This window comes from Fusarium subglutinans, assembly GCF_013396075.1.
Source record: "Fusarium subglutinans strain NRRL 66333 chromosome Unknown NRRL66333_c0000076, whole genome shotgun sequence".
Lineage (NCBI taxonomy): Eukaryota > Fungi > Ascomycota > Sordariomycetes > Hypocreales > Nectriaceae > Fusarium > Fusarium subglutinans.
In genome coordinates, this window is record NW_023502139.1 from 1 (window position 1) to 14,107 (window position 14,107).

A 14,107-nucleotide genomic window follows, 5' to 3' on the forward strand; every position below is an offset into this window, starting at 1 on the left:
AAATATAAATAGTTAATACTTAGTTATAAAGTATATTTTCTTTTATTTATAAGTATAAAGTAAATAGTTTTTTTATTTAAAGATTAATTAGCTACTTTTTTTTTTTTTATATAAGTAAAAATCTAATAATAAATAGGTAAATATAAGCAGGCCTATATAATTAGGTACTATTTTATAGAGATAGTCTATTTTTATCCTTTACTAGGGTCTAAAATGTAAGATAGAAACCCCACCTATTATACTGGCTTACCTATAGCTTAGGCTCAGCTTAGGTTAAAGCAGTAACTACTTAGAATAGTAACTAAGGAAGGAAAGAGAACAGGTCGATATTCGCTTTCTGTATTAGCCTGTTTTGCCTGCATTTTTGCCCTTCATTACATGTCGTCGCATGAGCTTTTTCGAAGTTTTGTCAGCATTTAAGCCGTCTACGAAAAAGAAGTTTTGCTCCATCTGAGAAGTTGGTGGTTGCAGGAGTGAGATTTGATGATGTAAACGTAAGCAAACTCCGCTTCAATATTGGGCCATTGGCGAGCCTCGTGATGTGCCTATTCAATACAACCTTGAATTCCGGCATCATTAGCATACAAAAGAAATTCAGTTCGAGAGGTGATTTCACACTTTTATCATGACCAACTTCAGCTCATAATTCGTCTTCTCATTTTATCTACTCTACATAAACTCGCTCATCTCTCATAATACAGACTTTTACAAGTTATACATCCTAAACGGAAACAGATCCACAAGGACCCCCAGCATGGCTGTGTCCGCTAGATCGCTTCAGAACAGAAGCGACCTCAGCATCCCATCGTCGAGTGTTGTGGGTAACCTTGGGCAGGCTCTTCCAGGTCTTGGCATAGCGAGCAACAGAGTTAGCGATGGCCTGGGTATTGACGAGGAAAGCCTCCTTGTTGAGGTTGTTGATGTCGTCGCCGATCTTGTGGTAGTTGATATCGTAAGCGACACCAGCCTCGCCGCCAAACATCTTGGCCTCTTCCTCGGTCTTGAGCTGCTCGGCGCCGGTGAAGAGACCGCCAGAGGGAATGCCGTTCTCGATGAAGGCGGCGTAGTCAGAGCGGCCACTGAACTCGGAGGGGACGTAGCCGAGACGCTTGGTCTTGAAGAAGCGCTCAAAGTCCTTCTCGATGGCGTCGGAGCCAGCGGGGCCGGTGAGGTTGAAGGCACTTCCATCACCGTCGTAAATACCGTAGACGTAGTTAGGGCTGGCAATCTGGTATTTGTCAGTATTTGGTTCTTATTAGGGTGGCTGGATGTCTTACCATATCGAAGTTGAGGTAGGCTCGGATCTTGGCGACTTCAGCGTCAGAACCGTTGATGCTCTTCATGTAAGCATATGATCCGAGCAGACCAAACTCCTCGGCACTCCAGAAACCGAAGCGGACGGCATTCTTGACGCGGTACTTGGTGAGAGCCTGGGCAACCTTGAGGATACCAATGATACCAGAGCCGTCATCACTAGAATTTGTTAGCATTGACGAATTTCAAAGACATGTTGGGAACTTACTTGATACCGGGGCCGGCAGCAACGGAGTCAGAGTGGCCTCCAACAACGAGGACGTTGTCGTGGTCACCCTCCTTGGTCTCAGCAATGACGTTGAAGGTCACACGGTTCTCAACGGTAGCGTCAACCTTGAGATCAACAGTGACCTCACCAGCCTTGGTCTTGGCAAGGATAGCCTGACCATCCTCCTGGCTGATACCAACAATGGGAGCGAACTCGCCAAAGGGCTCACCGAGAGTACCAGCCAACTCACCAGGAACGTTGTTGTAGACAATGACAGCAGCAGCTCCAGCAGTCTTACCGTTGGAAGACTTCTGAGCAAAGGGGCACTCTCCTCGAAGAACGAGAACAACGTTACCCTCAGACTCAGCGGGGAAATCACTAGCCTCACAACCAAGGTTCTCAGCAACGACAAGAGGACCACTAGCCTCACCAGCAGGAGTATAAGTCATGATGGCAGCAGTGATATCATCACCGTCAACCTTGAGAGAGGCAGTACCGGCAGAGTACAGCTCAGTGAAGGGCTGCTTCTTGACGTTGTAGTAGCCAGTCGCCTTGAGGGTCTTGTAGAGCCAGTCGACAGTGGCGTTGTGGCCAGCGCCACCAAAGACACGGGTGTTGCCGTTGGCCGTGGCGATGTCCTGGAGCTTCTGGGCGCCGGCCATGAGGTCCTTGATGTTGATGTCCTTCTGGAGCTTGAGCTCGTTGACGAGGGGCTTCTTGGTGGCGCTGGCCGCCAGGGCGAAGAGGGGGAGGGAGAGGGTGGTGAATCTCATCTTGGGCTGGACTGGACTAGACTGGACTGAGCTGCAAAGAGAGGGATGAGGAGTGAGGAAGGGGTTTCTGAGGGTGGAAATAGTTGATATTTATATGTTGCTGATCGTGCGGAATTAAGTTTTGCTGTAATCTACTCGTCACAACCCCAGGCTATTTCGTGATAGTACAACGTCCTGCACGGCACTTCTGCATAGCCACGGAAAATGTCCCACGAACCAAGGACCCTCTCACGGCGGCGGGAACCAAAACAGGCAGTTCCAGGGATGTCTCTGGCGATCGACTCTTGGCGTCGTGTTTGCTTCCCCGCAGGAACTGCCTCTTCCAGGAACTAGCGCCGACTCAGATCCCACGTCGCCTGGAACTTTTGGAGTATTCGCCAATCCGACCTATGTTGATAACGGCAGGTCGCAGGGATTATCGACCGCTTGGCACGAGAGATAGAGTGATTGACTAGCGCTGTGATAGAGTTGGCGCTGGGCATTAAGCATCTTTCTACGCTTATTCGTCGTATCGACAGGGATCTGAGATAGAGAGATGGGTGTTTATCAGCCACCGCGAAATGACATGGTGATCTTTTCTAGGCTCCGTCCAAGCATTCCCCCTCTTTCTCGACCCTCGGCGGACTTTTGTAAAAGCTTGCAAAAAAGCCTGTTTGGATAAGTCTTGGACTCACCGGTTCTTTTGCGGGTCAGCGAGATAAGAAACCTTGTCATCAATTGAGTTGTGCCACAAGCTAGTTTATTTCCGAATTAGTAGTGTTTATCCGAGTGTGGCTGGTTACGATGACGATCTGCACTCTTTAAGAGATGAGGATTCTTGCACGATGCAGTGTTGCAGTGCGTTGGAAGATGGATCAATGCGCTTTGAGGAATGATCTACCGGTTCGTTGAGGCAATATGTAGCGTAACCCAGCCTTGTGAGGCGAATTGACTTTGTGGATGCAAACTTACGGGAATGTGCACCAGATGGGAGAAGATCTGGCTGTACCCTGTAGTTCAACGCATATCAGAGCAGTTGAGGACGCTGATGTTTACCGGCACAACGGGTGACTTTCCAGTGGCCATGTTTCATTGCAGAGTGCTAGTGCTGTGATCTACCTGCCATCCAGATCTTAGGAGTGTCCAATTCCCACTGAGCACCTATGGATCCCAAGTTTCACTTTTAAAGGCTTGGCGACTAAGATGGAAATACGAAGTGGTAGCTTCTTGTGATTCCTGGTTATGGCAGTTGCTTCTGACACTTATATACGCTGAGTATCTTGTCAAGGTAATGCTCATAGTGCATTTTGACGAATGCCCTATCTACCAAAGTCACTTCAAAAGCAGAAATCAACGATAAACACTCTGGTTCCAAGATGTATTTCCTGAAGTATTAACCAGCTCTCTCTACTCTTCTAGACTGTATTTCTCGTCTTGCCAGTTTTTGATATTCATTGCCCCCTTTTCGATCAAAACCTTGATTGCTTGTTTTTTTTCTCGCCATTCTAAGAGCCCCCGTCTCCCAAAACAGGTACCAAATTGTCTTAGTACTCGGGCATTTTCTCGCATTTCACTATATCTGTGCAATGCCAAGGCAAGTGGTGACCAGCCTTCTATCGTCAATGCATTGACATCAGCTCCGTGCTCTAGCAAGACCGGGCACAAACTCAAGGTATCGTTATTCATCACGTGAAGCATTGTTTCCAAATTGTGGCTTGCTCCACATCAGCTCCCTTTTCTATCAAAAACCTTGCTACGTCCCGATTCCCAAGTTCAAAAGACCTAAAGAGTGCTGTCTTTCCTTTACCATCTCGTGTATCTATGATGATTCCATGGTCTAGGAGCAAATCAGCCAGGTTCACTGAACTTTCAACACAGTGTAAAGCTGTGGAACCATCGTTATCTTGGGAGTTGACATTAGCTCCTTGGTTTATCAGCAGAGAAATGATATCAATAGTTGCCTCGCAAATCTCTCTTCGAGTTGCCATTCGAAAAGGCGACATTCCTTCGTTGTCAACGGCATTGACATCAGCTTCCTTTGCGAGCAATAGCCCTACAACGCTGACGCCATAAGACAAACAAGCACTGTGTAGAGGGGTTGAGCCCTTAGAATCTTTGATGTTTGTACCGACACCAGTATCGAGCAGAAGCTTGACAATTCGCAGCATATTCCGATCAGAAGTAGTCCACGACTCCAGAGCTACATGTAGAGCAGTTCTTCCGTCCTTTGTCAGGGCATGGGCATTAGCTCCATATCGTAGTAATACCTCTATCCCATCTGGATTGCCCTGATACGCTGCATTATGGAGTGGTGTCCAACCATTGTCATCCCTCGCATTTGCATCGGACCCCGCAACTAGAAGGACTCGGATGATATCTGTATTTGATGCAACCTGTAAAGGGGTATGACCGGAACTGTTCTTCTTGTCGCCGTCTCCGAGATGTAGCAACCTTTCCACAACGCTAACTCTTCCGTTCTTAGCAGCTACGTGAAAAGCAGTGTCGCCCGAACGAACACGGTAGTCGTAGTCTGCTCCATGATCCAGAAGCGTGTGTGCGATAGAGTCGCTTGTGACTGACAGCGAGCAAGCTTGAAACAATAAAGGATCCACTGGATGTCCGTCATGCTCCGTAATCATCGAATTCACATCGGCCCCCTGGTCTAAGAGTAACCGAACGACTTGCTCATGGCCGTTCACTACAGCATGATAGAGGGGCTCACCGATACTCAAGTCGACACCTGCCTGAATGAACTTCTCAATGGTCACTACGCTTCCAACTGAAGCTGCGACCTCGAGAGCTAACATTGGCTGGTTCGAATAGCCATCACGAATCAAATAATCTAGTCCAGCCTCCTTCAACAAAGTCTGATAAATATGCTTATGAGGCCCGAGCAAGAGTTCTTACAGCTCCTCAACTACCCAGGAGAAATCAGGAAATCTTTTCATTTTCCTCATGTCATGTTTCATTGAATCTGAAAAACCCCTCATGGTATGTTGATTCTGATCTTCTGATGCGGCTCTGAGTGTGGCAATCTCATCGTTATAGGCATGATTTACCATGGCATCAAGAAGAGTTATTATCACTCTCTGATGGCAGCCTAACAATGCCATAACAAATGCTTCCCCAACAAATATGAACGTGGTGACTTCAAGCTCCTTACTGAGATCCAACACCTGACTGAGGTCAAACTCTTTGTCGAGTAGTATCTTCACAATATCCTCATTTCCTGCCTGTGCTGCAAGAACAAGGCAATTGTGACCTTTTCCATTGTGCATCTTGCTGCTAATTTTCCGGTGGTCGTACTTGGAATCCTCGTACCGGAAATTGATGGAGCGGTCTGCCTGTGCACCTCGAGAAACGAGGAGCCGGACAATGTCAATACGTCCAGCCTCACATGCCCTGGAGAGGGCATTTTTGAGTTTGTTTTTGTCGTATCCATCCGGCCTAGCATCCAATAACCGGCATACGAGTTGGTTTGTACCGCGAAAGGCTGCCATTTCCAATACATGGTCGTGGATAGGCTCAGCCTCACAGGCCCCCCAGTCGACAAGGAGCTCGACTATTGCGTGATGGCCATTCCCGACAGCACGCTGAAGAGAATCCTGTATTCTGACATGATGCCCTGCCTTGAGTAGATCTTCTACGATCTCCAAGTGGCCATTTTCAGATGCCGCACAAAGAGCAGACGTGGGATCGCCGTACCAGTCTAAGGTATCCCCGCTTAAATCAGCTCCGGCTTTGACTAGCTCTCGTACAAGCTGGGCGAAGCCCCTTTTTGCCGCCTTGTAGACAGCACTGCCACCGAGAGCTTCTGATGCATCAGGGCTAATGCCATACTTAAGGAGTACCTCAGCAACTTCTGGAAACCTATAGAAAATCGCGAAAATCAGACAAGCTTCTTTTTCATCGGCTGGAACGTTGAGCTTGGTATCTTCCATCATATAGGCGACAGTGTTATGGAGCCCACCTAGGCAGGCGTTAAAAAACCCGCTTTCGGCTCTTTCACTAAACCCTGATCTCCAGTACAGTCTTTTACCTCGTCGCCCAGAGGAACAATACCAGTCGTCTGATGGCTGTTTGAAGATACGATAATGTTTCCGAACATTCGCCGTACTGAGTAAAAGCTTGGCTGTCATTTGAACAATTTTCTTGACAGTCTGCGCTCTCCTTGCAAATTCATACCAGATGTCTTCCGCACGTATGGCTAAGGGAAAGTCGGCACGAACACGATAGGGCGGATCTTTGACATCATACAAGTAATTAATCAATGTCTCAGTAATAACAACCGCGGAATCCAGTTCGCAGAAGGTACCAATGTTTGTCAGATACTCCTTGACGGAAAAGTGTGTAAGGTGCACTTCTTCCCAACGGCACATGTCACCCCTTTCATCAGGGTCTTCGTCTGTGACCGTTACGATGTGTATCATACCGGGACAGTACCTTTCAACGTCAGAGGAGTTGAAAAGTCTATTTTCAGGGTCAAACCTGAGTTGGCCTTGATGCCGATCTGGGCGTGTGGCCAAAATCTCGACAGCCTCGGCTGAGGAAAGAGGTTGCTCACAATTCACTATAAACTGTAGTAGGCGGATAGAGTCACTCTTGTACTGAGAGGGTATGCTTTCCATCATACGATCGTACGTCTTGGGTAGATCGCGTGGTAAGGACACGAGAGCTTCACGGATAGCATTTGGAGTTAGACATGCTTCAAGAGTATCCATCTGACAAGCTGCCCAACGAAACCTAAATACATGGTCAGCATATCTACACCCACTCTTTCTTTGATTCCTAGGCAACGTACATTCCGTCTGCTCCCTCTCCAACTTTGCTACAGATATCCTTCCGTAACGCTTCACTCAAAGCTTTCTCCGTGAATCTTGGGTTTGTGTCGAGAACCGAAAGAACATAGGACTTTATGTCGCCGTCGACAGCGGTTTTGTCCAAACTAAGACAATTCTCTTCCGCAAAGAACCGAAAAATCTGAGGTTGAATATCAACTTCAGGCCTAGCCGTCAGAAGAAATTGTACATTCTCGACGGTGAGTCGCCCTATCCATGAGAGGAGCGAGTCTCTTGATTTGCATTCATCCAAAGCGTCGATGAGGATAAACACGCGATCAACAGCACGTAGCATAGACTTAATGCATGATTCCAGTTGCGGCTCGCCGGGGTCCTTTGAGCCATCTTCACAGGATTTGAATAACTCATAGAGCTTCGCTGATGCCTCTTGCCCACCATTTTGATAGAGCTGGAATGCTAGAGAGCGAAGGAGGCCGTCGAGAGATTGCTTCCCTACGTCGTTGAAGTCGAAGTAATGTACTAGTGTGATGATGCCATCCATAGCACTGAGATCGTCGAGGATTTGAGAGCTTAGTACAGTTTTCCCGCAGCCAGCCAACCCATGAAGCCATAAATGCTTTCTTGAGCCTGCCTTAAACTCTGTGAATTCCGGACTTTGGATGAACCACAGACCAGTGCCATCATGACGACGCTTCTTGGCCTTCGCTACGTTGGTTGATGGTCTTGGTGGCTTAAGCCAGCGTTCTATTTTCTGGCGTTGACTGTCTGCATGCATAGTGTTTACGGTAGCATTCGTGTCTTTCACACTTGTAGTAATATTTTCCAATTTCATTCCGACTACAAAAGTATTTAGTGACTTCATGTCCTCTAATCTCGAGCCCTTACTCACTTCTGCCAAGTACTTTGGCAAGAGGCTCCTCCTCTCGTATCTTGGTTGGTGGAATCCTCTGAAGCAACTCCTTCGCATACGCTGCAGCTGTCATGGCCGCAAAACACTGCCATTCGTCGTTCTTGTGTGTGTCGGAATAGTCGCAAATCCCACGTACAATCAGACAGGGGAAGTGGTTCATCAAACCAGCTGCTTCCATTTCAAAACACAATACACCCTGTTCCCTTGCTAACTTATCCCGGATAGTCGCATCCTTATCGAGGATGTCAGCGCTGGCAATGAGACCGTAATGGATCATTGGGTTATCTTCATCGTCGCCTCGGGCCTCTCGGCTGACAAGGTTTTCTTCGCCGCAGTTATCTTTGCATGCTGCGGATTCTTGGGATTTTCGATGAATGTGACTTATTTCGTAGAGTCTGTCTTCCGCTGCAACGGGACGAGCATACTCTTTCTTAAGGCGAGGTAGTTTACTTAGTACTTCCTGGATTCTTTCCTCCAGTTCATGGCCTTTCATTTTATAATCCGCTCCTAGTGCGCCCACTGCGGTCGATAGAAGTTGAGGTGGCTGATTTAACGACCCGGTTAACTGGAACTCTTGCTGTTGTACTGCCTTGCCGTGGCTGTAATTAAGGACTCCTCCTCTGGTTCCTGAAGGGGCGCTAACTACGACATCCCCAAGACGAATGTCATGCTGAGGGCTTGGAGCACCGCCGCCGATACCAACCATAAGCCCGACGCGAATATTGGGAAATGTTCGTAACATGTCTCTGGCTACAGTCGCAGCTGATACTGTTCCATACACGGACATGGGTAAGGATGCCACGACAACGTCATGCTTTCCCATTCTCCCGAAGGAATAGCTGTTGTTGTCTGCGGGATCTTGAACGTCTAGAGTCACTGCGTGTTCTTCATCGAAAAAGCTTTTTGCGGCAACTAGCTCTTTTGTCAGGGCGCAGATCCACCCAACAGTGTAAGTTGAAGGGTCCGCCATTTCGTTGGATATTCTCGGGTTAAGCTTTTTTTAGTCTTGAGTATGAGATTCAAGAAATGGCTTGACTTCTCTTAACCGATGGGAAGAAGGGGGGGATTATATAGCCAATGATGAGCTCTCGAAGGTTCTCTACTTGTTCAAACAGGCACCAGCATGCAAGGCAGCATACAAACGTAACATAAGAGATGGCTGTGTTTGAAGTTTTTCAAAACAAGCAATGAAGAAAGCAGTGCTTCCCTGAGAATCCGAAAATGCTTGCAGCACCTCATTTCGAATGGCAAACAGACCGGGTGTCCCTACTTCTGGTGAAGCTTATGATGTCTTAGCGAGATATCATCCCTATATCAACACTTGTGACGATATGCGACGGTTACTTTGCGCAAACTTGAGTCTGTGGTAGCAAAAGAAGCAAAAGCCATAACTATCCAGTTAATTCTAAGCAGTGTATGATTGGCATCAGTGAGAATCGGTTTGTTGAGGCACATTTACGTATCGGGGCATCTTAAGCGAGCCGCTTGTCGCTTAGTAGAATAACCTCCACGCGCAAGGCAACAGCAGACCGCATCAACTGAAAGCATTCCTATTTTGTCATCTCGACAAATATCCAACATGGAAACTGAACACACAATTGCGGCTGGTAGTACCAGGCTCCCAATCGAGATCATTTTGTTGATAGTTGAGAATCTGGTCTCTCAGGATGATGCTGTACGACCAATCCTCCCCGCATCACACCCCATTACGAAAACGCTCGTGTCTTTGACGAGGGTGTGCAAAGCGGTACATCCCACTGCTAGCAAACTCATCTGGCAAAACTGTCTCTACATTGATAGAAAGTCAAAACTACGCAGGTTCAGACGATACATCTCGCAGAAGAGCCCAATCACCGGGCGGTCACCATGTGAAGCCTATGGCTCAGCGAGACTGTATCTCAACCCATTGCATTACAAGTTTGACACTGCTTCCACCTATGAGGATGTTGCTCCGACTGTTCATCGTGGTAAGAAGAAGCCTGGTCGTCTGAGTGACGGCTCAGACAGTGACATGGCAAGTGACCAGGCCGAATGGACCGATGAGGGATCACAAACTGGCAGCCGTCGCGCACCTCGTTCAAGATCCCCTGTGGATGATGGATATTCTGAATACTCAACGCACAATTGGAGAGACGCGCCAATGCAGGATCCTCGAACGATTCACCTTCTCAAAGATGTTCTCATCACTCTTGCACCAGTCCTCAAGGCCATCATCGTGGATATGCCCTTGAGAGACTTAGGTCCTACACAAAACAAAGACATCTTGGAGCCCCTTAGACAGGGATTCGAGGCTCTGGTTAACATCGAAGAACTTGTCAGCGTTAAAGACGAATTATACGTTGACACGGAGGCTGACATTATACAACCTCATGTCTTTGGGAAATGGCCGAAACTGCGACGTTTATGTCTGTACAACGTCGGGGTTGCGGATACATTCTTCGAGGATATGGCCTCGTGTCCACAATTAGAGTCCGTTGTTTTCGTACGACCTGATCTCGCCGATGATGTAAAAGGAGAATGGGCAAGAGCATGGGCCAAATTCAATCCCCAGGACACGAAAGATGACGGTCCAGCGTATAAAGGGCCCAAAATCTCAATGGCTTTCTGTGACTGGCCGCCCTACCTATATGACTTCAGCAGCATGATACCTCACTGGCAAGAAGTTGACCCCGGCAACAAAATCACTGTTTCGACTATGGCTACGCATAAAAGATATGATAGAAGATCAAGGAGAAGGGGTCCTATTGCCTCATGCCAGGATTGGATTAGGGATCACGCTTTGAGGGATACGCTGTGGAGTGAAGTTGAGGCCAAGAGCCAGCCTGTGACTCCGCCAATGATGTTTGAGGAGGGCCAGGTGGAAGAAGACGATGACGAATGGGTTGATGACGACGATGGCGCGGACTGGAGTGACGATGACGACGATTTATGGTGATAAGTCTCATGGGGGGATCGAAGAATCCGAGCTAGCTTCACCAATTTGAGCCCATTCTATTGCTCAATTTGGTGCACAAAGACCCTGTCGATTCCCATTACCTCTCGATGCCACATGCTCACTGGGGCTTGTCCTTGGCCTCGTCAACCTGCAACTCGAAGAAACTCTCAATCAAACTCAACGTTATCATAGCACTCGAGAACAGAAGCGAAACCTCATCACCATACTTGACATCCTCCAATGGATCCCTCACCAACTTCGCATCACGATCGGCATCCAACTGTCTCTTGGGCATTTCCTCCGGCAGAGGATGGAACGGAAGACCAGATGGCAACTTCTGCGGCTCTTGGGGCTTGTCTCCTGGGAATCCACCAAAGACATCGCCACCTTCTTTGGGAGTGTTGGGTTCTTTACTCAGGAGCTCAATCGCTTTCTTATAAGCCGCGTTGTTGGGTTCTTGCTTTTGGAGACCTTCAAACATCAGATATACTGCGCGGATGACACTCTCGAGGGCGCCGACAATCCATGCGTGGTGGGAAGAGGAAGCTTCGCCGATAAGATACAGTTGACCGTAGGCGTTGGGCTTGATGATCTCGGACCACATGTTGGAGAATTGACTTGGTCCAAAGTATGCAAAGGCACCCGACATGTTCTCGTCTCTGTACCAGTCGTACGCATGATGATCCTGGTACTGATCTTTTAGAAGAGCGAGAAGCTGGTCGTATGTGTAGTCGCTCTGCTTTGAGTGCAACAGCGCAAGATCATGGAGAATAACAGAGAGGAGCTGCTCTTCATTCTTGGGCGTCTCGGGTGAGATCAGAGATCCAATGCGCTGCGCATCCTGGCCCCAGGTGTACGAGCACAGAAGAACAGCAGGCTTGTTAGGGTCCCAATCCTGGCCTTCATTGGACTCAATGTTGTAAGATGGATACACGCAAACCCGAAGAGGAAGATCAGTATGCGCAATACCACCTTTCTTGATGTTGAACGGAGGCTTCTGCCACCACGCAGTCTCAAACTTGATGCCCACCTTGCACGAAGCACCATATCCCAAAGCCCGAATGGCCTGCTTGGTGCCCCAGAGTAGACCCGCATCCTTCAGATCCATCCTCTGAAGAGCACCTAGGGTCGTACTATTGAACACGGCAAAGTACTCCTTTTCCTTGACGACCTGATTCTTGTTAATGCGTAGTTTCATCGACGTGAAGTCCTTGGGCTTGCGCTTCTTGCGCTCTTCGACTTGCGCATCTATGGCGACAACTTGGCTGTTGTATTGGACGGGCTGTTTGATCATTTTTGCCATACGGTGCGCGATGGTTTGGGCGCCTCCATCAATACACCACCAGTAGTTGGTCTGCTGGCCGTCGATTGGTTTGGGAGTTGCAAAGTCGAGTTCTTCAAGGACGCATTCTGTGAGGGATTGGTCGTACCAGCCAGTGCCACTGAGTAGTGTCAGTACAGATGCAAGGGAGCCTTGCGGGCTACTCACTATGTGGCAGACTCGAGCCACTCAATGGTGTTGTAGTTGTATCCTGGCCCCTCGGGAATGGGACCAGAATTGTCCTTGGGTTTGCCCTCCCTCTTCTTCCTGTCACCATCTCCCCTACCACCACGTCAGTCTACTACAAATCTCCACGGTGCACTGGGTACTCACGACGAGAGGAACTGGCGGGTGCTTAGCTTATCAGCCTCCATCAGAGGGGCCCAAAGCTTGGTCGTCTCCGGTCCCTTTTCATCATTCTCATCAACAGCTTTCTTGAACTTTTCTGCAGCCACCTTGATGAAGTCTTCTAGAGCCTCACTGACTAGGTCTGAAGGGTTCGCTTGGAGTAGGCTATGTTATTGTTAGCGACCTGCAGGGGATGGAGGGAATAGACGTACTGAACGGGGATCTTGGCTTTATCAGGAAGACCCTCGTTGATCTTGAATGGGTCATTCGCTTCAGCCGTCCAGACATTTCCGACGCCGGAAACGTCATTGAAGTATGTTGGGCAGACATTGTCCAAATCTCCGATGTAGTACGGGATCAATCCGCCTTTTCCTGGCTTGAGGCCGATGTAATTGAACAGCTGGAAGGTTCTGCACGATGTGAGCGATTGCGACGCCAATGATACATTGGGAGACTTGCCTCTTCATGATGGTGTTGTTAGGGAAGCGCATAGCTCCAACATCATAGTAATCATGCTCGCCATGCGAAAAATGATGGGTATACAGCCTTCCTCCCAGCCTATTCATCTTCGCCGCTTCAATGATGTCGTACTCAATCTTCAATCCCTCCTTCTCGCACTGCTCATTCAGCCAGTCGAATACCATGGCAGTGAAAAGTCCAGCGACACCAGCGCCGATGATGCCAATCTCAAGATGGTTGGGCTCTCTGGGGACGAAGCCCAGGCCCGTGAGCTTCTGGGTCTTGTCAAGAATCTTACTGACACCTTCATCCTCATGAACTTTCTTTGGGAAAAGCTCGGGATGCTCTTGTTGAGCTTGGATTACGCGCTTGGTGGCGGCTTGGACATCGTGTTCGAAGCCTTTCTGGGCGACGTGTCGTGCCCACATGTGCTTGAAGGCACGGGTATGGAGGTGATGTTCTTCAGCTGGGAGAGACATGATGAAAGCAAACTAACAATCACAGATACTAGACTGTTTCGTTTGAGAGAGACAGTCTTGTTTGCTGGGGACATGCGTTCTACTTATGCAGAACCTATTGCTAGCTAGTCTGGCCATGGAGGTTCCCATCCGGAAAGCTCCATTACAACATCAATAAAGTGGCTAGCTGAGCCAAGCAATGTGATAAGAAACGATAAATCGACTGCATTATGGCAAACCTCGCCCCAATTGAGACTTTCATCACATACCGTGACGAACGTTCCCCGCAGATGACTGCGCGTCTTCTTACCAGTGCGTTCTATTCAAGCCTAGAACGCCAGATCTCACGGGCCGTAGCCGTTCCTAGCGGCACCAATACGAACCAAACGGATTCAGCTCTCGGAATAATTGGGCACTGTCCAACTGTGGCTGGCTGGATTGAGACTATTGGCGACTAACGACTAATACGGCTATTGTGTCTTATCTTGGTGTTGGTGATGTCCTGAGTGCATTTGACTGCTGGGGCTAGGGATTGAGGGGGATGCCAGTTTTGTTGAAACATGCAGGTATCGAGACGTCCATGGCTTTTATTACATTCTGTGA

The 14,107-nt window shown here is 48.4% G+C and overlaps 4 protein-coding genes across 4 annotated transcripts; 1 reads left to right on the forward strand and 3 right to left on the reverse strand.

The window, feature by feature from the left end:
* Positions 1-721: 721 nt before the first annotated feature.
* On the reverse strand, positions 722-2,295 carry FSUBG_6776 (aminopeptidase Y precursor vacuolar; the record flags this gene model as incomplete). Its single annotated transcript, XM_036685010.1, has 3 exons — positions 722-1,228; positions 1,278-1,473; positions 1,523-2,295. The coding sequence occupies 3 exons, from the start codon at positions 2,293-2,295 to the stop codon at positions 722-724; spliced, it is 1,476 nt and encodes a 491-aa protein (XP_036537628.1).
* Positions 2,296-3,959: 1,664 nt separating this feature from the next.
* Positions 3,960-8,953, reverse strand: FSUBG_6777 (multiple ankyrin repeats single kh domain protein; the record flags this gene model as incomplete). The annotated part of the gene is made up of 6 exons (XM_036685011.1): positions 3,960-5,059; positions 5,438-6,844; positions 6,908-7,017; positions 7,076-7,910; positions 7,963-8,068; positions 8,120-8,953. The coding sequence occupies 6 exons, from the start codon at positions 8,951-8,953 to the stop codon at positions 3,960-3,962; spliced, it is 4,392 nt and encodes a 1,463-aa protein (XP_036537629.1).
* A 609-nt stretch (positions 8,954-9,562) lies between these two features.
* On the forward strand, positions 9,563-10,918 carry FSUBG_6778 (uncharacterized protein; the record flags this gene model as incomplete). The annotated part of the gene is made up of 1 exon (XM_036685012.1): positions 9,563-10,918. The coding sequence occupies one exon, from the start codon at positions 9,563-9,565 to the stop codon at positions 10,916-10,918; it is 1,356 nt and encodes a 451-aa protein (XP_036537630.1).
* A 118-nt stretch (positions 10,919-11,036) lies between these two features.
* FSUBG_6779 (amino-acid oxidase) lies at positions 11,037-13,525 on the reverse strand (the record flags this gene model as incomplete). The annotated part of the gene is made up of 5 exons (XM_036685013.1): positions 11,037-12,360; positions 12,408-12,521; positions 12,573-12,752; positions 12,800-12,997; positions 13,179-13,525. The coding sequence occupies 5 exons, from the start codon at positions 13,523-13,525 to the stop codon at positions 11,037-11,039; spliced, it is 2,163 nt and encodes a 720-aa protein (XP_036537631.1).
* Positions 13,526-14,107: the final 582 nt, after the last annotated feature.